The sequence below is a fragment of the Acyrthosiphon pisum genome, chromosome A2 (assembly GCF_005508785.2).
Source record: "Acyrthosiphon pisum isolate AL4f chromosome A2, pea_aphid_22Mar2018_4r6ur, whole genome shotgun sequence".
Lineage (NCBI taxonomy): Eukaryota > Metazoa > Arthropoda > Insecta > Hemiptera > Aphididae > Acyrthosiphon > Acyrthosiphon pisum.
Window position 1 is genome coordinate 107423936 of NC_042495.1, and position 23292 is coordinate 107447227.

At 31.1% G+C, this 23292-nt stretch overlaps 1 protein-coding gene across 4 annotated transcripts in view; it reads left to right on the plus strand.

Annotated features, from left to right (window-relative positions):
* The window catches only part of LOC100167028 (bacitracin synthase 3), a 24961-nt gene continuing 1669 nt past the window's right edge, over nucleotides 1-23292 (plus strand). The window contains exons 1-12 of one of the 4 annotated variants that reach the window (XM_029489417.1): nucleotides 1-65; nucleotides 10224-10367; nucleotides 13198-13479; nucleotides 13884-14057; nucleotides 16466-16698; nucleotides 17729-17827; nucleotides 18295-18502; nucleotides 19784-19951; nucleotides 20153-20361; nucleotides 22028-22129; nucleotides 22236-22320; nucleotides 22684-22899. In XM_029489417.1, the coding sequence (XP_029345277.1) occupies nucleotides 10235-10367; nucleotides 13198-13479; nucleotides 13884-14057; nucleotides 16466-16698; nucleotides 17729-17827; nucleotides 18295-18502; nucleotides 19784-19951; nucleotides 20153-20361; nucleotides 22028-22129; nucleotides 22236-22320; nucleotides 22684-22899 (1909 nt within the window). In that variant the 5' untranslated portion in view covers nucleotides 1-65; nucleotides 10224-10234. Of the gene's footprint in view, nucleotides 66-1190; nucleotides 1474-8427; nucleotides 8672-9837; nucleotides 10147-10223; nucleotides 10368-13197; nucleotides 13480-13883; nucleotides 14058-16465; nucleotides 16699-17728; nucleotides 17828-18294; nucleotides 18503-19783; nucleotides 19952-20152; nucleotides 20362-22027; nucleotides 22130-22235; nucleotides 22321-22683; nucleotides 22900-23292 lie in introns of those variants that run through there. The other 3 variants (XM_001949287.4, XM_016801266.2, XM_008180944.3) reach the window with 3 other exon arrangements.

Genomic DNA, 23292 nt, shown 5'->3' on the forward strand with positions numbered 1-23292 from the left:
GATTTTGTAAATTTGACGCGAGGAGGCACGAGAATGTACCGCGATCACGGTAGACGGTAAATCAGGTAAGTGTATAAAATAATATTTATAAATAAATATATTATGACATGCATATAATACATAGGTGCCTACAATAGTACAATGTAAAAATGCATACAATTATTTCTCTAGTTCAAAATAATAATTAATAGTTAAGAGACCGCGCATTAAATTATCATATAATAATATATAGGTACACGCGTTATCTAATATCGTTGTTCGGCAATTCATTCGTAATGGATTTTTAAATGTATACTTTAGTATTATTAATCGTCATAATAATATTATTATGCACTTTTTTTTTTTATACTTTCACGGTCGACGGTTATTGGAAGAGTAATTGGATCATGTGAACAGGGTTTTTTCTTCGATAGATTCGCGAACGTTTTAGGCGTATTACATCATACACACGTGTGTAATAAATTATAATATGATTTATGTACAGTATATATATTCTACCTGCAGATTATCCACAGCCCGGAAGCCAGCGATTTCAGTACCTAGTGCGAGGGTGAAAAATGCCTGCAAATGTCGCATTACCGCCCCATTAAACATAGTATACGCAATAAATACTTATAAATCTGATCGCCGGGTCTATTTTAATTACATATTTGTAGTAGAGTTGTATTAATATTAGTTACAGCTAACCAACCCGTACAAATAAAGTCGACGACGTTACTAATAGGGTACCACCTATCTACTGTGGTAATACTTCAACAACCGTGGCATCCTAACTGCAAATTGCAATACGAAATCGCGGTGACCAAAAGAAACTCGTTTATTACCCATACCATTACAATACCACCGCGCGCCGTCGACCTTGTATACCTAATACCTATATACCAATTATAGGCAATAATGATGATAATTAAAAACAATAAAAGTACAATAAAAGATCATGATATTATTATTATTGCGGGTCGCATTGTATAGTAATGATGATAATATATATATACGCATTTAAGATGGAGCAAATAAAGCGGGTGTTTGATGCAAAAACCCCGGACGACGGGGGACCATCAGAAACAACAGCCGCTATAATTGTTAATGATACGTTGCGATGTTGACACGACGACGGAGAGATGGAGAGAATCTCCGGCGATAGCTGGAGAGCTCGCCGGGTAAATAAAAATACATAGATCACTAGAGTGGGGACCGTATAAAAAGGTCATTGAAAAACAATCGTACGTCCATTGGTACATTTAACGTCGGCGCGGGTGCTGAAATCGTTCCGGGTTGTTTTTTATCTAATTCACACGTACATTTACAATAAACATATTTATACGTGCGTCGTGCACGTACATAAGATATTATAGTATATACATCGATTTATTCGTGATTTTACCAGTACCTACGATTTTTTTTCAACATTTGTTATAATTGCATTGTGAAACCAGTCTTCCCGAAACCGACTGCAGCGCTCACTTGAAAACAGTAAGTGTTTACATTGCACCGATTGATCCACAAAACAATTATTATCATAAATAGTCTTAAACCATGTTATGGAAAAAACATATTATTTTCCATTGTAATACGTATACTATGGCACATGTTATGGTACTTATGTCCTACTACGCGCTATATTCACTGCCTCTTATATTGTATATAATTTGCCCCTGTCCCTGAATTTTTCAACCCCTTATTTATTTACTGCATCTTTATTCCATATATATTATGATTTATGTTATAGATTACCTCTCGTAAACGATTTACTTTTAAACCAATCTAACTTCAAAATACCAATGTAAAATAAAAAAATTTTAATATTCTGAAAGCTATAGATTTTTTGAAAAATCCTTATACACCTACAACACAAATTTTGGACTCCTTACACTTTAGTGGCTGATAAACCGTAATAATTTAAACGTTTAACCCTGGATAATTGGGAGGGTCACCAGATTTTATTTATTTTTGATAAATTTTCCCTTTAGCGATCCAATAACAAATATTAAAAAGGTAATCAAAAATAAATAAAAATAATATGTTACCGTTATAAAATCGAAAATATTTACACAGTTATAACAATATTAAGTGAGGGGATGAAAGTATTATACCTATAATAAACAAATATAGATTACTATTATAGAACCGTATTATTTTTCAAATATCATGGCCAGCTGTCATAAAGTTATAATGATACAACTTACTTACTTACAACAGTGTAACCATGATACAGGTCATCATCCTTTTCAAACCCGAAAAATGTTGTCCCAATAACACACTAATTTTTTAACACAAACAATAATAATATAAGTATTTATTTAATAATTACCAATCGTATAAATCATAATATAAATTATACTCTTGTGACATTATGATATGTAATTGTAGTCAACAGTTAAGTACTTAAGTTATTATAATATCAACTAGGTACCTATTAAGTGTAATTATATGTTAATCGGCACGTTTTTTACGACAATCTAACTACACATAGCATGAAATTGATTCATTAGATTTGTTATATATATATATTATGTATCATAATACCTTTTTAACAAGAATTATATATTTATATAGATACGAGATACATAATATTTTGATGGATTGTAGAATATTTACCATTTACGCTCCTACGCACTACGAAATATTAAAGTTTTTAACACTAATTACTAGTTGCAATTGTAAATTGCAAACATAATATATGAGTTCATGCACGTAATCATAATAATATCACCATAAATACTTTCAACTTTTACGATGTCCAATAACTTTACTAAAAGCTCAATCTGATAATATTATGTAAATTATAATATCGAATGTACGTATAATATGCAATGCATATGAGGAAAACCCTGTAAATATAAACAATTATTATTACTGGTGCCCGCAGTCATATCCTATAATAAACGTTGAACAAAAGCGAAACAGAATGTTTTTTTTCACAAACACAATTTTGAATCTGTTTGATGATATAACAATAAGTATAGTCAGTACCTATAGGTAGGTAAATTTGATAACTTTCATTGGTACAATTAGCTGAAAGTCTCTACACAATTCATGTTTTAGTCTGTGCAAATCGGGCTTTTTGAGCGTGTGATGTGCTTAACATTCTGCCGTTCTGGTGAAAACGTTACGAAAGAAATAAGAGTAATAAGGCGTCGTAAAATAGTTTATTTGCGCGATATAATTAAAATATTTACCTGATATCTATATATAGATATTATAACTATCGATTCTAAATATTATTATTTATTAATCGTTGTATTATCGACTCCAACAGAATGCCAAAAAATCGTTACCCATATAATTAATGACAATGAGCTAATTATCGTTCGAACGACTTTTGTTCTCCGCACAGCGTCCTATAATTATATACAATTAGGCCCGTTTCACAGCCGCACGCACGATACGCGCCGCGTTTTTTGATTTACATATTATATTTTAAGTTCGTATGGCTTCAAGCCGTCGGAGCGTGCACGAACAGATGCGATGATCCACACGCGCGTACCTACTCGTGTATATCTGGTAAGCGATAAATTTTTTTTTTGTGGTTTGACGAGTCCACTACTCCGCGTGGTACAAGGACTTGGAAAGTGCCTACCGCCGCCACAGCGGTCTTCGTTATTTAATTAAAATCAATATCGGTATATTGTTGTAGGACCGGTGATTTATGCGGTGGCTGGGCCCGCCGAAGGCTATCTATCGCGCGCGAGATTGACCGTTTTCGTCTTCCGCCGGCAGGCCGATATAATTAATTATTACCAATAATAATAATAATAATAATATCATCCTTTGATATTATGTATGAGCGTGTTTAAAGCATAATAATATTATATATCTAATGTGCGGTAGGTTATAATATAATATACTATTGCGGTTGTGACGTACGTACTAACATATTCGTCATGAAATCATAAACGGTTATCTGCAATCATCATATTATAATATAAGTAATATTTATCATTATATTTGAACACGCTTTAGGCACATCGTTAATAGAGTATAGAGGCTAACGACGATAGTATTGTAGGCCGCGACGATTAATGATCTTAAATCGCGTTTTAATTCGTCTTTCATAATGCGGTGACATCGCGTACGACGCGACATTATAATAACAATATTATTATTGCTTTCACCGTCATTACCCCAAGCCGGCAATTTCACGATGTTATATTGAAATTCGCTGTTCCGACAGACCGCCGCGGACCACGCGTAAGTAGCTACCATAATATTATAATTACACGCGTGCGTTCGATACACGCAAGCACCGCGTTATCGTTGTCATAATGCCATAACACATGTATACCTATTAAGAGTACATAATTCAACGCGTTAATGTATATTTCGATTTCTATGCAGGTCATAGTATATGCGCAGGTACGTGAAATGCTACGATTTAAAAACGCTCAAATCCCCCTTTTTAGTTGAATTTTCGCCGTATTAAATGCAACTCGAGAACGCAAATCGATAACGTTCTTGACTTTTAAGTCTTATAACAGGTCAATTGACTCCAACACCAGAGCCAACTGCAGCACAAGGTCGGTCATGCCGAATACGTCATACGAATCGGCTATGTCGGGCGTGGGTCGTCAGAGAGAGAAAACAAACGGTGCGCTGACGCGATCTTAATATTATAGTGCGCGACTCGAACCGCTGAATTTGCACAGATCTCCAGCGGGTCTGCACCATTGGTCATTACGGACGATCATAATATTATATACATTCGTACGGTTTGCGTAATTAGGCGTATTTCAATAATGTTTACCTCTGTAATATACCTGCAGCTAGGCAGGCACCTAGCTAAACTACCATACTGGGTCACACACGCGACGCGACACGCCAGGCGGCCTTAGCAGTTATATTATTTCTAATGGGACGGCGCGCGGTGTCAACGTGCTGCCGAGTGGCCCGAGTGGTTGGCATTGAGATGACGGTTGTGATCAAATTATTATTATTATTATTATTATTATTATTATATTGTTTCGCGCAAATTACCAAATCGCATACCTATATATAACGATGGCCACGGTGACAGAAAAAGTTGGGTGACGACGACTACGACACGAGTCGTAGGTACCTTATAGGCTACAATAAGTACATAATAATATATAATGATTTGATATGATATGTGTTTATATTATACTTAGTATACTACTATCTTACTATACAATAATATTATATAGTAATATACTACTATCTTTAGTGGCGCGATAAAGGACTTTATTTGAGGCATGTGCCTCAGCTTAAAGGGTGGTGGGTTTCCTGGAGATTAGGGGTATTTCACATAATATGTATAGTAAATAATTTATTAAGTACACACTAAGTCAATCATTCTCAGTTACCATTACGTAAATACGTTATTATTTATATATAAGTATTTATACCTAATAATTATAAATACATATATTTATATATATGAGGCTCAATAATTTATATTAGTAATTATTACTAATATAAATTATTGTGTCTCATAAGATAATGAAGTTCACCATGCCACTGACTATCTAGTATCTTGCTATATAATTATAGTCATTTGATCCATAATCGCATTGCACGACCACACGGCGTGCGCTCACGCAGATGCCGTCGACATACACACGCCGTACGCGTAATTTACGATATTATTGTTATTAATTATTAATTATATTGATTTTATTATTTTATTAAGGCTACTATTTTTTAGATTCTGAGTGGAACGATGAATGTATTAATTTTACAATGATGTGTTTTTTTTTTTTTTTTTTTTTTTTATTTTTTTTTTGTGTCTGTCATCACCTTTTAGGACAGTAAAAGTGCTTGGATTTTCTTCAACAGTACCTTTTCTGATAGGAAAGTGAATCTAGTTGGTACTTTGGGGGGGGTCAAAAGTAAAATTTTTCCAATAGTTTTTAAAAGCGCCGTGAAAAACAAAAGAAAAATAAGGAAAAACGGGAATTTTACGCAAATCTGTTTCGAAAAATTGATTTTGGTTTTTGGTGTAACTTTAAAACGAACGACTGTATTATACATGAAATTTTCACTGGTTGTTTATATTTCCATTTTCTATACATCATAAAATTTTCAAAATATTTTGATTTCTTTAGAGCTGTTTACGGACAATTTCAGTTTCCAATTTAATTAGTTTTTATTTCTATGAATGTCAATAAGACTTTATTTGTTGAGTAAAAATACTTGAAAATTTTATACAAGGCTCCTACTATATTGTTACAATGACATTTGAAAAATATTAAAAATCCTTAGTCACAGTTTTTTTTAAATAGCATTTAAAGTTCAAAAATTGACAAAATATGTAAAAATCACGAAAATTACCTAATTATTTTGAGTTTATAATTCGTAAACATTTTTATTTTTAGAATTAATATTTTAAAATGTAATACAAGATTCTTTATAGGATAATCTATCTTTACCAAAAAAAAAATGTCTATAAGAAACTCAAATTAAATTTTTATGAGCGTTTGAAATTCAAATTTTTACAACATTTGATATTCGCTCGATTTCTCTTGTGACAAAATTCTTATTTTATTGTAATTAAAAAACGAATGACTGTAGATATTTGAAAATTTCACTGAATGTTTATATTAGCATTTTCTATATACGATAACATTTTGAAAATAATTTGACTCTTTTTGAGCTGTGTACAGACATGGTCAGTTTTCAATTTTTTTAGTTTTTTTTTCTATAAATATCAATAAAGTTTTATCTATTGGGCCAAAAAGTGTAAGAATGTCATACAAGGCTCCTGATATATTGTTACAATAGCAGTTGAAAAATATTAAAAATACATAGGCACAATTTTTTTTTATAACCATTTGAAATTGAAATTTTGACAACATTTATTAAATTTAAAATTGAATAATTATTTTGTAGTTAAAAAATTATAAAATGTTCAACTTTTATATCCAAGGATTGAAAATTTAAAACAAGATTCCACGTAAATATTTAACTCTGTTACCAAAAATTCTAAGAAATACATAAGCACAGTTTATTTTTATAGTCATTTTAAGTTCGAATTTGGACGAAATTACATGTTAAAAAACCTAGAATAACTATTTTAGTTATTTTGTTGTGATTGTATAATATTGATAGTATCACGGTTTGTTGTTGATGTATAACGCGTTATAAGTACCTACCTAATGGATATTGTGATATTCCTGTGTAATGTGTATATTATAGGTCAATTTTTTTTTAATACCATAAATATAAGTATATAATATGTCTTATACCTAGACTGACATACCGTCTCCGCTCAGAACCGTTTTTCTTATACAGTGATATTATATCATTGAATTCAAATTTAATACTATCCATTAAACAGTGACCCATTATACATTACCCACCTTTTTATTATCGCGTTAGTGATAATATCTGGATATCGATTTATTATATAATAACACACATAGTATTTTCAATTGCAAATGTAAACATAATAATAATATGTATTATGTATATTAAATGTGTATTTGTGTGTGAGCGAACATTTTCAATTGATGGATTCGCGAGTGAGTTTGGAATGAATCTCGGTGAAAAAAGTCTGAGAACAGTCGGGTTTGAAAAAAACCCAGACTTTTTCTTAACTGTCTGACAAAACGCCCGAGTACATTTTTGAGTATTATATTCAAAATATCGTTTTTAGGTGATCAAAAAATAATAATTTTGGTAATATTATTGATTATAGCCTATTTAGGCCGCGATAAACTCAAGATAATATATATATCTAGTTCAAACGGGGCGATGGGTTTTGCATACTTTGAATTTTTTTTTCTTCAACACTTATTATTATCAACGATGTTGACAGTGTAATATTCGTATGTATCGTGATGTACCTGTACCTGAAATGGTAGTTTAATTTTTGGAATTGTTTTTATTTAAATACCTAAATATCAATACACATATAGGTAGCTTTGGTACCATTACGTCCGATTAATCGCATTTTGGGCGTTTAGGGGTTTTAACGTTTACATTATACAGCGCTATTTCACTTGATAGAAATCAGAGATTTAGATTTTTATGTGACACATCACATGATTTACACTATTTCATTCGCATGCAGTAAATAGTAATTATTTGCACGGCGGTCTACAATTATACACATCATATAAAGTAATATACGTACATACATATATACATATTATAATTGGCGTACACCGTTGGACATCGAGTTCGCACCCACCCCTTAGGGTTGAGCTACCCAAGATCAAATTACCTTGTGCTCGTTTGGTGGACCGTTCTCGATATTTTACGAATGCATACCATATTAATATAAATTATGTATTTTTTACTTTTGTTGATTTTTTCGGAATCGAAGAGAATAATAATATTATGTGAAATGCCATCATACACATTATATATAAATATACATGTGTGTGTGTGTGTGTATTAGTGGTGTACCAAAACGTGAGACGGTTTCCACAGTTCAAGGTCATTTACCTATTTCATAATAACTGCTACGCGGCTCGGCGATTTTTGAATGTGTGCCACGCGCACGACCGCACACTAGTATAGAGTTTCCATTAGAAGCGGAAGGACGTTCCAGCGAAAAAAAAGGCTTTCACCCGAGGCAAACGATGCGAAAATCGGTCTCAAAAATGCTAATAAGACAGTAACGATAAGTTCTCCGTATTATTTTAATGACGTAATTAAAAAGGCATATGAATGGGCGTCGCACGCTCATCGGCGGCATATTCCGAGGGAGGTAAAATATTTATTTTCAAAAAAGATTTTTAATTATTAAATGGCTCTGATTAATTAATTTATTACACGAATAAAATATTAAAATTTGTCTTGAGAAATTTTGAAGGATCTCTTCACTCTTGTAATTACGTATACTTAAAGATGGCATATTCGTGTGCCCACTGAGAAGCTAAAATTCTAAATACAGCCTTGGGTTCACTGCTTCACGTTTTGTATACGAATTATGTACGTGCAATTTTAATCGTTGTATACTTTTCGTCCCCACGGAAGTCACATGCTATATATCACAGTATCACACCCATCACGGTGCAATAACGCCTACTCCAAGTGAATTATTAGTGCGTTCGGCCGTAGACGATAATATAATATACGTATGAGTCCCACGGAAGTGTATATGTGCACCGATGATTCACTCAAACACTTACGTTGTATACGGATACAAATATTATTATGATTAATGACTATATGTCATATTATTCTTAAAATTTATATCACGCCGGCCAAGACGCAGCACAAGAACCAGCTTGTACATCCATTGTAATAATAATATTATATTTATCTAATACTCTGCACTCGCGCGTCGCGTTTAATTTTTGGCGAAGGACGTTTGCCATTATTATTGAATCTCTGTCGTCTCAAATTTTCGCACCGTCACGTTAACGATCTTTTGATTTAAGCGATCGCGATATAGGATTTTTGAATGACGAACCACATCGCTTTGTGTAAGATTCTATTATTGTATGTTTGAAGACGATCATTAATATAGTACCTGTACATGAGAAACTTGAATAGCAGTATAGCACCCGCGACGCTCGTCTGCAATGTGATTTACGTGCGTATAATACAAAAAAGTTATCTTCGCGCCAACAACTTTTTGCTTTAAATCTCCTGCCGGGATGTAACAAACAATGTTCAATATTATACGATTGCACAGTAATATTCTCCCGTCGATATATTATTATTATCTGCGATGTTCATGTAATTATTTATTACGAAACACAATAAACACAATATGTTATCATATTAACTGTACTTTTTTCGAGTGCATTATAATATTTATAGATGCTGCAATGAAGACTAATTATTGTCAGTAAAAAATAACAATATAATGTATAATGTCAGTAGCTACTCAGTGAATGTAAAATAATAAAAATATATCTGTGTGAGATAAAAAGCCATGACACAAAAACGCATTCAAACACAAAAACACTTTATGTTAGTTGAATAATCCTCTGACCATGTAAACGACCCCTCTTCTTCTACTACAAGCCGCGTGGTCGATCGGTCAAATATACCTACTCGTTCGTTTTGAACTCGGGACTCAAATTCCGACAGTTCTTAGTGGATAAACACACGCCTAATGTACTCGCCGTACCGTCTTGAAGTATATATGTACAATACATCCTTAACTTAATATATTAACTTCCAATTTGACTAACTTACTACAAGCACCTCATTGATCAATAAATCATATAGGTGCGTCGTGTATGGTTGATTAACATATTTCGTGTATTAAACAAACTATTAACGGATTGTTTTACCGGTTATTTCAGCACAAGCAGACATGGGCGTTTACCCGGCAACGTCTTCTATCCTCCAAGGACCATCTGTTCCGATAAACAATGACATCCAACTGCATAGATTGTTCGAACGGAACGAAAGCGCTTATCCAGAACACATGGCCTTAATGCACGGAGGTATGTACATGGAAATGTATTTTAATATTTTTCTATAAAACATAGGCAACTAGCACTCACAAGTCACGACTAAGTTCTGTATACTGGAATTTGACCAGAAATCGTGTTTCGAAGGATTGAAGAGGCAACATTTAAAATTTCCCTGTGATTTTTGGAAAACAATAAAGGAAAAAACTCAGAAAATGATTGTAAACTCTTTCAATTTTAATGACATGTAAACTATCCCGATGATAAACTCTACTGGGTCAACTCTAGGGACTAGGGGCGGCTTTTATTTGGGCCAATAACCTAAATTTCGTATCGTTTGGGCGAATTTATAAATATAGTTTGGGCAAAATTTACATGGGCGCCTAATACCTAAATACAATACATCGTTTGAGCGAGCTTATATAATATAATATATGCAGAGTGTAACAGAAAGATCTGACAAAAAAATAAAATGTATGCTATTTAAACGTAAGACAAAAATTGTGAAAATTATAAGGATAATAAATAATTTAAGAAATATACTCAATACTCATGTCAGGAAACTCCAAAAATAATATTTTGAAAAAAGTTATTACGTTTTAAATTAAATTACATTCCTTGGTATTAAGTTATGACGTTCTAAATTACTTTACTCAAAAAATATTGATAGGTATTTTAAAAAATTCTTAATTAAGTACTTGACTTAGATACATATTTTTACCATAAAAATTGTTCTTATAATCGGATTTTCAAAATGGGAATTTTGAAATTTTAATACAATATAAAAATTAAAAAAAATTGTAAATATTGATTATAACAAAAGTTATTGCATTAGTCAGTTCTTTCTGTTACACTCTGTACATCATTCAGGAAAAATGCACATGGACACCTAATATGATATGTCCAATACATTTTTCTCTCCGTTTTTAGAGACTTAGTTTTGAGCACTTTAAAATAATTATCGCCTATCGGCCGAAACAATCTATGTAGGTTGTAAATATTATAAAAGTTGTTATTTCTATATTATAACATGCATGAGTAGATACTTACATATTATAATGCGTATATACTATTATGTATATTGTATACTTAATTACTATGCTCAAAACATGCTAATGTACTTATACAACAAACACAAATATAAATTCACCCAGTGGCGAATTCTCCAAGCATGCTCAGCATGCGCCGCACGCTTAACAATAAAAACGTAATTAATAAAAATACAAAAATTATTTTGTCATCAATAATATAATATTACATATTTAAAAAAATCATAACGTATGACAAAAATGTCATCTATTTCTGGTATACTTATCTGTATCGTAACATTTACTGACAGAACAGGCGATATAGCTGTATACGCAAGCTATACGACGATTATTATCGCTGTGAAATACCGGTTATTTCGAGACCTTTAACCGCGGTACAAACCTCCCAAGGCATGCTCAGTCAGTTGCGTTTCGTCAATGCATTTTGTAATATAATTAAAATTAAAGTAATATAATAAATATTAATTGAATTAAAGTCTTATATATAAATTAAATAGAACTATAATGCGTTATGATAAATGAGCATGTCCATACATCGGAGTCAGCATTCGCCACTGAATTCACCCAAATGATTGCTTAATTCATCGCCCAGATGATATATACGCTCTACTCAGGTAAATGTTGATTAAATTCATAAAACGCAACTCTAATAGGTGATACTCTACTATACCTGACGGATATGTAAACTCTCCCAGGTCTACTTCAGTACTATCTACGGGACTACTTAAGCACTACCTATCTGGCTATCTGAAGGGTACATAATATCATGTAAACTTAACCGATTCTGTAATAACTTCGTTTATTCGTTAAAATGTAATGTTTATAATAATATGAGATTCTGATTCAGATGATCATTTTAGATTCTGATTATAGTTCATAGCGAATGAATGTAGGTATTGTACCTATTTAGTATTTATAATGTCACAATGATGTGTGTTTTTTTTCTATCATCAATATTTGTGGTAGTAAAAATGTTTGATAGAAAAGTGAATGTAGATGGTTCATTTGGGAGGTCAGAATTGAAAATTTCTGGTAGTTTAAGAAAGCGTCGGGAAAAACAAAAAATAAATGATAAAAAAATGATAATTTTTACACGAAACCAATTTTTTAAAACTACGATTTGTTGTATCTAAAAAACTACCGTAGATACGTGAAATTTTCTCTAAGTTTATATTAACATAATATACATCATAATAAATGTTCATTAGTTTTTTTTCCATAAATATCAATAACATTTAAAATAGTAGAAATTATTTTCTTCTATTCAGGTAAATATTATATCGACCCACGAGAGTTACCATCGGGATAGCTTATCATACAATTTAAGGGGTTATCACCGCCCCAGAAAATATATAAGCATTAAGCATAATAAATAATAATATGTATATATATGGGTGTTGCGTTTAAAAAATAATGATGTATATGTAGGTATGTAATTATGTATTTATTATGCCGATTCTGGTCAGAATTTTTATTGGTTATTCAACGCGATCGAAGATAATATATTTTTGTATTGAAATCGTAAATAGTTATAATACTTCAGTCCACAGGCGTAGGATGGTGGGAAGGGGGGTAAACATATTTTGAATATATTATGTTATGTACCCGAAACATGATAATATTATAATGTAGTACTATAGGCTATAGAACTTAACCCCCGTCCCAAAATAATTTCATCACGCTACGCCTATGACTTCACCATAGCTACACATATTATTATACTCATTCTACATTTTCGTTATTATTATTTTAATATTGCAACTAAAACGCGTTATCGTGTGGTACGTCTTAACCTTATGAGCTTTTGTCTTCAGAACTTGGACAACCGTCTGTTCGCCTCAACTTCACGGAACTGAATGCCATATCTAATCAGTTGGCTAGAGGAATAATCGCACGTGCTGGCTCCAAAAACGACGACGGCGACTTCGTAGTAGCCGTTCAGCTTCCTCCGGGTGACGGACTAATTGCCACTCTGTTGGCCATTTGGAAAGCCGGTGCAGCGTATTTGCCATTGGACGTATCAGCGCCGCAACACCGGATTCAACACGTAATCAACGAGGCCAAGCCATGTTTAGTGATTACCTGCACACCCGAAGGTAATTAATACACAAATAATACACATGGATTATTTACGTGAACATTACACACATGTATAATGAACCATTCGAAGAGTATAGAATTGAATTTAAAATTTATTTGTAAATCAATTTTTATTATTGATTTTCACTTATCACAATATATTGTATGCTCATCAAATAAATTAAATCGTCGTACCTCATGTGTTATTGTTTATATTTGTGTTTACTGTTTTATTTACATCAGTATATTATCGTTTTGATGAACTATGTTAGCAGAAAATATTTGTTTTTATTTTTATCTTATACTTAAATATTACACATTTATTAAAGACATCACCTTGGTCATGGATTTCCGACATTAGTTTCTCACTCATATTCTATTAGTATATTAACTTGTTTTTTAACTATATTTTATTACATAGTCGAAGTTTATGACAACAAGTCGGACATCGTATGCAGCCTTAAACAATTGAAGAGCCAATCTGTTGCGCTTTCCGCATCCAACCTAGAGGACCGTGAAACACTAGTGGGTTACGTTGATGGTAGAAGACCAGCAACAATAATTTACACAAGCGGCAGCACAGGAACGCCTAAAGGTAGTATGACTTCCAATAGGTTAAGGGCCGCCTTCCAAACGAATTTCGACACTACAAGGTCATCAACTTACAAAATGTTTAATGTGTTATTTTTAAAAAAATCTATCAGTACAATTCATTTTTTAATTCTTCGGTAGTCTAAAAAGACTCGTTGGTCTTTACACACTTACGATATTAAAAAAAAATACATATACATTTTACTCGTAAATATTACAAAATGTAAACCAGTTGTCTGACCATTATTGCCCAAAGGAAGTTGGGTGTATCCACTTTTTCAAAAAAAATAAAAATATATTACTCGCATTCATTATAAATCATACTATTACATTACTAATACAGTCTATGCTTATTAATTTTAGCATGATATAATTTATAAAGAAAAATATATAATACTTGTTATAATAACATAGTTGGATATTATGATGTGGATAGTTATCAATTTTGAATGGGTTAGTAGGTATTTAATACAATCATTATTATAACATATAACATAAACATTTCATTTTTTTGAATACTAAGGCCAATAAACAATACATATATTAAATTATGTTAAATACAAGTAGATATTTATTTATTTATTTATTTACATTCATCAAGGTCGTAAATCTTGTAAAAAGAAATTAAAATTTATATTGATTAAAATTATAATTTATTTAAAACAATGTATATTAACTATAAATGCTTATCAATTATAAATATCAATTTATTAACTTAACATTAATATTATAATGTAGAATGATTTTAATACATTTTCTGAAATAGCCTTATAGGTATTTTGTCAACATAATTTATCGGACGGCGTCTTGAATAGGCAAACTAAGTACTTGTTAATAAGCTAATCGCAGTAGAACAAAATGTATTGTATAGGTATATAAAATTATAATATTGCACTCAAATATTCTACACCAACATTCTCTACGGCTATTGAAATTATTATTATCCGTTTCATCATGTAAGATTTCTGAATTTCAAGGATACTTTAACCATTATTTTGAGTTTTATAATAGTGTGTATAATATAATTTTCTTTTCTTTTTTTCTTATCCATATTTAACTGCTCAGTAATATAAATTGTTATGAATATTAATATTACTAATATATATCAATAAATCAAACTGGTTTCCAAACAAAATAATATTTTTGTTGGACAAATAATAATTACTTATTTTATTTCCTACAGAAGTAATTTTTTAATAAGATAGGTAGGTATATCGTTTATTAATATTTTTAATACACGTACCTTACATGTTATACCAAACTTGATTTAACTAGGTGCATTTAATATAATGATAAAAAAATTTTATTTGCTTGCTTGTACTTATATACCATACGATAATAATAATAATATAATGATTACCTAGAAACTTTATACAAGATTTATCAACAGTACACGCCCAAGATTATTATGATTTTCTAATAATGTTAAAATGATTAATTAATGATTATTGATCGTTAAAATCTGTTTTACTGTATCTATTCATATATTATTGAATTAATTTAAATAATTTCAAGTGCAATGTACACATTTTCCAATACAATTTTGAAATTAAATATAATACTGTATTAATAATAATTATAAAAGAAGTAGTTGTATTTTTTCCTTTAAACATTATGAAATAGGCAATTTTTTTACTTTTTAGTACCTACTGAGCCAACGTTGACTTAAAAGTATCATATTCATTAATTTAATCGTAAAATAAGTGCCTCCAGTACTCCAATTTTCCATTCTCGATTCACTTATTGTTCTAAAATCAATGTAACAGATTGTATCATACAAAAAAATATATTCAATACTAAGTTTATTTAAATTATTCTTTTGATATTATTGCTTTAAAGTTATATCAATACTTGTAAATGTTTTAACGTTCAGTAACCGTAAGAACAAAAAAATCATATTGTTTTATCGAAATTATTTACTTTTACTCTTAATATCAAATCAATTATTTTGTGACTGGAGTGGATTAAACGTATATGTCCAGAGTGATTCTTGAAGCATGTTTACCCGCCTTTTATAATTTAGTAATGCATTTATTTTTTTAAATTCCGAGTTTTAGAATTCTTAGATTTTTTTTACCATCATACCTAAAAATTCCAAAATTCGGTTATTCAATAAAAAAAATGGCTGAGCGATGAGCATGCTTGGTGAATTATCTTGTATATCATATATATCAAACACAAACCTACATTAAAATTAATTCAATGTGTAAATTATATTCAGCTTAAGGTTAGGTATATGGTATCTGGTAGGTATCGTAATTTATGGTTGAAATTAATTCAATGTTTTAAAGAGCATTGTCCGGTATATATACCTATACCTATCATGTTTAAAAATCCAACCCAACTAGTTTTATACGCATATATGTCTCTACATTAAATGATTTAAGAAATGCATAATAATTAATATTGCAGGCGTGAGACTTCCGCATTGCGTCATTTTCAACAGATTGAACTGGCAATGGAACCGGTTCCCTTACAGCGACACCGAACATACTTGCGTATTCAAGACTTCGTTGACATTTGTGGATTCTGTGGCAGAAATTTGGGCTCCATTGTTGCATGACACACCAAGATGCCTGATGGTAATACCCAAGGCCATCACTAAAGATCCAGAACGGTTGATCAATATACTTCATGACAACAAGGTAAAACACATTGTGTATATTATTATAGCGAAAAATGTAAACGTATAGATAGCCGATGAGAAATTGAGTTAGACATAAACAAATCGTAAATCACGCGCTACTGATGATTAAAATTTACAATTATCATGATTCACGAATCACGTTCGATTTTACCAAACATAATATCGAATACTAATATGAAACACTGATTCATAATGGGTTTTGATAATTATAATAAGACGAACGCCACGTACCTATAAAGGATAGGTATTTATTTATTTATTTTTTTATTTGAAAGGAAGGTATATTATAATATGGATATCAAAGCTGTACCTGTGGGGGAAGGGTGAGGGTTCCACCCTCAACATTTTCTCGGATCACGTCAACTTATAAATGTAACATAATATAAAAATTAGGGCCTACTTAATTAAGTAAGTAATTAATAAAAATGATCACCTATTGTAAATAAATAAATAATAATACATGGACATCGAATACATGGTCATTAAAATATAAAGCATTTAAATATTTGGTATGGATTAAGTATATAATATACTTTTTAGCTTTTGATTTTACATAATATTTCCGTGGCATCATAGGCGCAAATAGCGTTAATATTTGGATGGGGCTGAAGCCCGACTATAATACTATTGAATAAGCTTAAACAAAATTTAGAAAATGTATATGGGGGCAATTAGTCCCTGAATTCCCTCTATTTGCGTCTATGCGTGGCATAAACTTTATCACTTTATTCTTTTGTTGGATATTGATACGGCGCACCCCGTGAATAAATACTGTTTGGAAATTAATTATTTTGTTCAATATTCTTGTGTGGAAAATAATGTTCAATAATAATGGGTTCATTTTTCCGTCGTGTGTACTTCAATATTATCTATACAGAATTCCGTCATAATTTTTACTTAATATGGAATTTTTTTTTTTAACAGTAATTAATATTCTTGTAGTTTTTTAAACACAACTCTCCTTCATTACCTAATTAATTATTCAAATAATACCTAGATTTAAATTATAAAAACAATTTGGTGTTTAGGTTGAACGTCTAGTATTGGTCCCATCGCTATTACATGCCATATTGTTATACATGGGAATTTCCAACAACAACGAACAACAATCTTCTATGATAAATCAAGTAAGTACTACAACTGCAGTAGATTATATTTCAACTATAATTTTAATACCTAGATCACAAAACTATATTTTATCCTATATTAGTATTATCTATAATTTGTCACTAGTCACTATATATACGTCTATTAATTTTTTTTTACGAAAACCACGAAACTTACTTAGCAAATTACCACTTATACTATCCAAATATTATCTTCAAGATTTCAACAGTTCAACAAATAGTAAATCCAATATCTTCCACGTATATTGTAATGATTATTAAATATTTATTATAGCATTTTTTTCTTACATTAAGTATGTACATTGATGCTATATTTTATCAAAAATTATGTACAATCTATAATATTTTTTTCAATAAAAGATAAATAAAATAATATTAAATTTACCGTTCATGTAGCAAGCTGAAAAAAAAACTAATAATTACAAACTATAACTTCATTCATTAAGACATACATATTTTCGTTTAAGAACAACGAACAGGGAATTCTATCGAGTTTGAAGTTGTGGGTGTGTAGTGGAGAACCTCTACCAGTGTCATTAGCCAAACAGTTTCTAGACACATTTCCTGGTCACACGCTGTGCAACTTTTATGGGAGTACGGAAATCATGGCAGACGTGTCGTACTACGCAATCAAGTCGTTCAAAGACTTGTGTTTCGGTGACAAAATTCCTATTGGTAAGTCACTACTCATTATTCAAATATTACATTTATATTAAATAGGAGCTTAAAAACGATGTGATCCAAGTCTCACCGTATTTATCCTCCAACATTCATGCCTATCTACTCTATGTATATTTTACTAAGCCCGTGCCTATTAAATTAACTAATAAAAGATCGGGTAAGTGGATGTCTTTTGTTTTACAGTAGGTTACAAGTGCGTGACTTTAATGGGTGATGTTATATTTTAATTCAATGATTTAATATTATTGTATGTTTTAGATTTTTTAGTCACAGAATAACCTAATTACGTGGAACCTTGTTTTACATATTCAGTCCTTAGCTATAAAAGTAAAACCTTTTATACATTTTTAAACACAAAATTATTTTTAAATTTTAAATTTGATACATTTTGTCAAAATTCGCACTTTAAATGCTTATACAAATATATTCTGCCAATGTATTTTTAATATTTTTCAATTTCTATTCTATTGGAATAATATATCAGGAGCCTTGTATTAAATTTTCAAGCTTTTTGACCAACAAATAAAATTGTATTGATATTTATAGAAAAAAAAACTAAAAAATTTGATAACTGAAAATGTCCGTAAACAGCTCAAAACAAATCAAAATATAATGAAAATATTATGGTGTATATAAAATGGCAATATGAATATTCAGTGAAAATTTCATGTAACTATGGTGATTTGTTTTAGAGTTTTGTCGAATTCAATTTTTCGGAAAATTATCCGGTTTTCCAGCATTTTTTTCCCTGTGGTTTTATAAATTACTGGAAAATGTTTACTTTTGACCCCCACAAAGTATTAACTAGATTCACTTTCCTATCAGAAAAGATGCTGTTGAAGAAAATCCATGTATTTTTACTTTCCTAATAAAGGTGATGACAGACACAAATAAAAAAAATAAAAAATAAAAAAAAACACACATCATTGTAAAATCAATACATTATACATTCATCGGTCGGCTCAGAATCTAAAATATTAGACTTATCACTTATATAACTTAACAGTTAACTTATGAATACTTAACACTATATATTATAGGCAATCATAATATTTTAAACAACACAAAAAAGTAAATTCAAAGTTTTGTAGTCTTAAAAGTGTAACAATTGCACGCATGGCTTTTCTGAATGATCACTTTCAAAAATATTATGTACCTATTGAAAAATAGTTATTTTGGGGGACAAATATCATTCCAACATCTCACTATATAGTCACTAAAATTATTTGTAATAACATATTTTTTTCAACTATAATTAATTGTGTCGTATTAAAGGCGTTCCAGTGGACAATACGGCTCTATATCTGTTGAACGATAAAGGCCAGACAGTGGAGCCCGGCTGTTTGGGTGAGTTGTACGTGGCAGGAGCGAACTTAGCCAGCGGCTATGTCAATAACCGTGACCCGCACCGGTTCGTAGAAAACCGTCTACCTCACGGGCAAGGTAACATAACACCATAACGTGTACTTTTAAAAATTGTACCTATCTATCTATCCTAAATAACTAAACAAATCTTAAAACGTTAACTATACATATTATATTATTATAATATAGAGGATATAATATTATAATATTATATTTACCTACCTATTATTGCTCAAACGCGTCGTCGTAACAGAAAAACGTTATATCCGCATGACTTAGGCATGGGCATGGACCGTATGTATCAGACTGGAGATTACGGGAAAATAGTGAATGGCGTGTTGTTGTATGAAGGCAGAACCGATTCACAAATCAAAGTCAGGGGACACCGAGTCGATTTGACTGAAGTCGAAACGGCCATTCATCAGCTGCAAGACGCGGGAATCGACAAATTGGCCGTGTTGTGCTACAAACCTGGCGAAACAGAACAGGTATATTACCTATATCATTGATTAAATATTTATGTATGTATATTTGATCAATGCCTATATGAATATTGTTACCTCCTAAAATTCTAATTTAATTTGACCTAAATAAAAATCAGGATGCATCTAAAAGAATTTGAGGAATTTTTATCTGAAATATTTATAAATGCAATTAATTTTAAATAAAAACAAATAGTAAAATGAAGTGAATTACACGAATGAAACATTTAATAAAATGTTCATAGTATCCAAGTTTATGCGCACATGTGTAGTATTATTGAATGTATTAGCAACTAGCTGAACCCGTGCACTTCGTTGCCCGTAAAAAATAGCAAATCTTAAAAAATTATGGTTGTTCAACTTTTTTTGGGTGTAACTTGCTGGTAGGCAATGTTCAATAATTTGATTTGATGCAAGCTTTTACCTGATCTGCCCGAATAACCAATAATAAATAAATACTAATTTCTACTGTAAACTGTAACCAATGGCAACTATATTAATAAATAAAAATAAAATTTCCAATTTCCATCGTGAACCTCAATATCCCTGTTTGAGCATCTCTTTAAAGTGCGAATTTCAGCAAATCCTTTCTCATTGCACGGTGAAAATATGAGAAGAACCTCTATTACAAATTTCAAGTTCGTACGTTGCGTAGTTTTTCAGTTACAGCGATCAGTGACTAAGTGGTATTTGGATTTTATATGTATAGATAATAATATCTAATAAACTAGGTAATCTCTCTAATATAAAATAATCTCGTGTCACGGTGTTTGTGATCGCACTCCTCTGAAACGGCTCGACTGATTTTAATTAATTTTTTTTGTATATTTGGTAGGTACCTATGAGAATAGGTCGTAAAATATTTTTCACCCTCCTAGGTTCAACCCGGGAATGTGCTAAAATGGGTGTTTTGAGATTTTCGGTGGACATTTTTTTTATAATGGGTTGTTTTTGGTTATATTGGTTGCTAGACTATAACCCTTATAGGAAAAATAATTAGTAGAAATAAGTATTTATTATTTGGTTTCCATTAGTTAATCGGGCAGATCAGGAGCAAGCGTGCATCAAATAAAATGTTCACGCATTGCCTACCAGGAAGGCAGAGTTGCACCCAAAAGGAATTGAGTAATCACAATTTTTTTTAAGTTATAATTTTTTACGGGCAACGTAGTGCGCGGGATCAGCTAGACACTAATAATATTATAATTACTAATTTATACTGGGGCACCTAAAGAATAAAAATGTGTGTTTGCGTTTTCCACAGCTACAAACAACAATTTTTTACTATAGGTACTATTGATTAAAATTACATGCATTTTTCAATCATATCTTTTGTAGTCTCAAAAATGTTTTGAAGGACTTTCTAAATTTTTGCTTTGTGAGCAAACTATAGGTTTCATCTAAAATTGTATTTTATTTTATAATCATTAATCTAGATAAAATAAAAAAAATTACAACAAAACTATCTGTTCTCTGAGCTGTAGCAAGTATATTAATATATATATAATATTCGTAATTTATTTGCCTCGAATTAATTTAGTATTATAATATTATATGTACGACAGTAGGTATATAAAGATAATGTTCATTGTTCAAGGTTCTAAAGTTCTAAAATTCTAAAATTATTATGAGAAGATAATAATATTATTTACTATATTATGTACCTTTATAGGCTTTGTTGGCGTTCGTCGTGTTCGATAGTAATGTTAAAATGACGGCCACGGACGTAGAGGATCGACTAAAAAACGCACTGCCGGAATACGCTGTGCCACAGGTACGCATTGTGGAAAAGTTGATTGACGCGCGCGATTTATAATGCACCCGCGAACTTTTAATTCTTGAACGTAATTGTTTGTTATACTTACACGTTGTTGATTTAGGTGGTTTCACTCGAATCGATGCCATACCTCGTGAATGGAAAAATTGACAGACAGACATTATTGCGCCAATACTCTGAAATATCGGGTAAGAGTGTAAGACAACTGTTGGGTTTAATTATTACGAATATACTGCATTGACGTACTGACGTTTGCCGATGTAGGTAGGACTCATGTCTTATAAGCCTTTCAAAAGGGTGACGAGAAAATTACATACCTATACTTTTAAAAAAACATATTAAACTAAACTGGGTGTGAATATAAATTTGTTTGGGGATCATGCCGCAGGGGATAGAAGCCTGTACACCCAGACACCTGCCAAACACATATATTCACAAATCAATAAATACGTCGGCACGTCACTGTAGACCTGTATAATAGTGTATACCTATATATTTATAATTATTATGATATACTATTCATTAATTTACAAGATGTTTTGAATGTGTAGTTTCGGACAATTTAAAGGAATCGAAAATCGACTTTACTGACATTGATGCAAGCCAAATGGAAACTGCTAAACACCTGTTCGAGACTGTATCCTGTGTGCTAGGAAGTTCTCTGCGGTCACACATCTCGCCGACGGCAAACTTTTTCGCACTAGGTGGCAATTCGCTGAACGCTATTTACACCATAAGTAAACTGGCTGACCTAGGATACTCTATAGGTGAGCGCATCACGCAGTCGGTTAACAATGTTTATTGATTTAATCATAATAGGTATTAGACAAATGGTTTAAAATATTCTATTTAATCGAAAATAATCTTTACAATTGAAAAATTACAATCTGTATAAGTAATGTTCAATAAGTAATTTATTTATAAGTAGGAACTGAAAAACAAACACTTAAAAGAAAGTCTGGATGGGTTCCCTGGAAGTTTGTTTGAAGCTAGTTTATAATGTAGTCAACTAATCAAGAGTTTAAAGGACATACGGCATACCTATTTATATCCGTAGAAAAGTTAGAAAATCTGATACAGCTGTGGTTATTTAAGAGTTATTTAGAGTTAAAATTTAAAACTTAAAATCAAGTTACTTGCATATCCCACTCTTCTGTTTC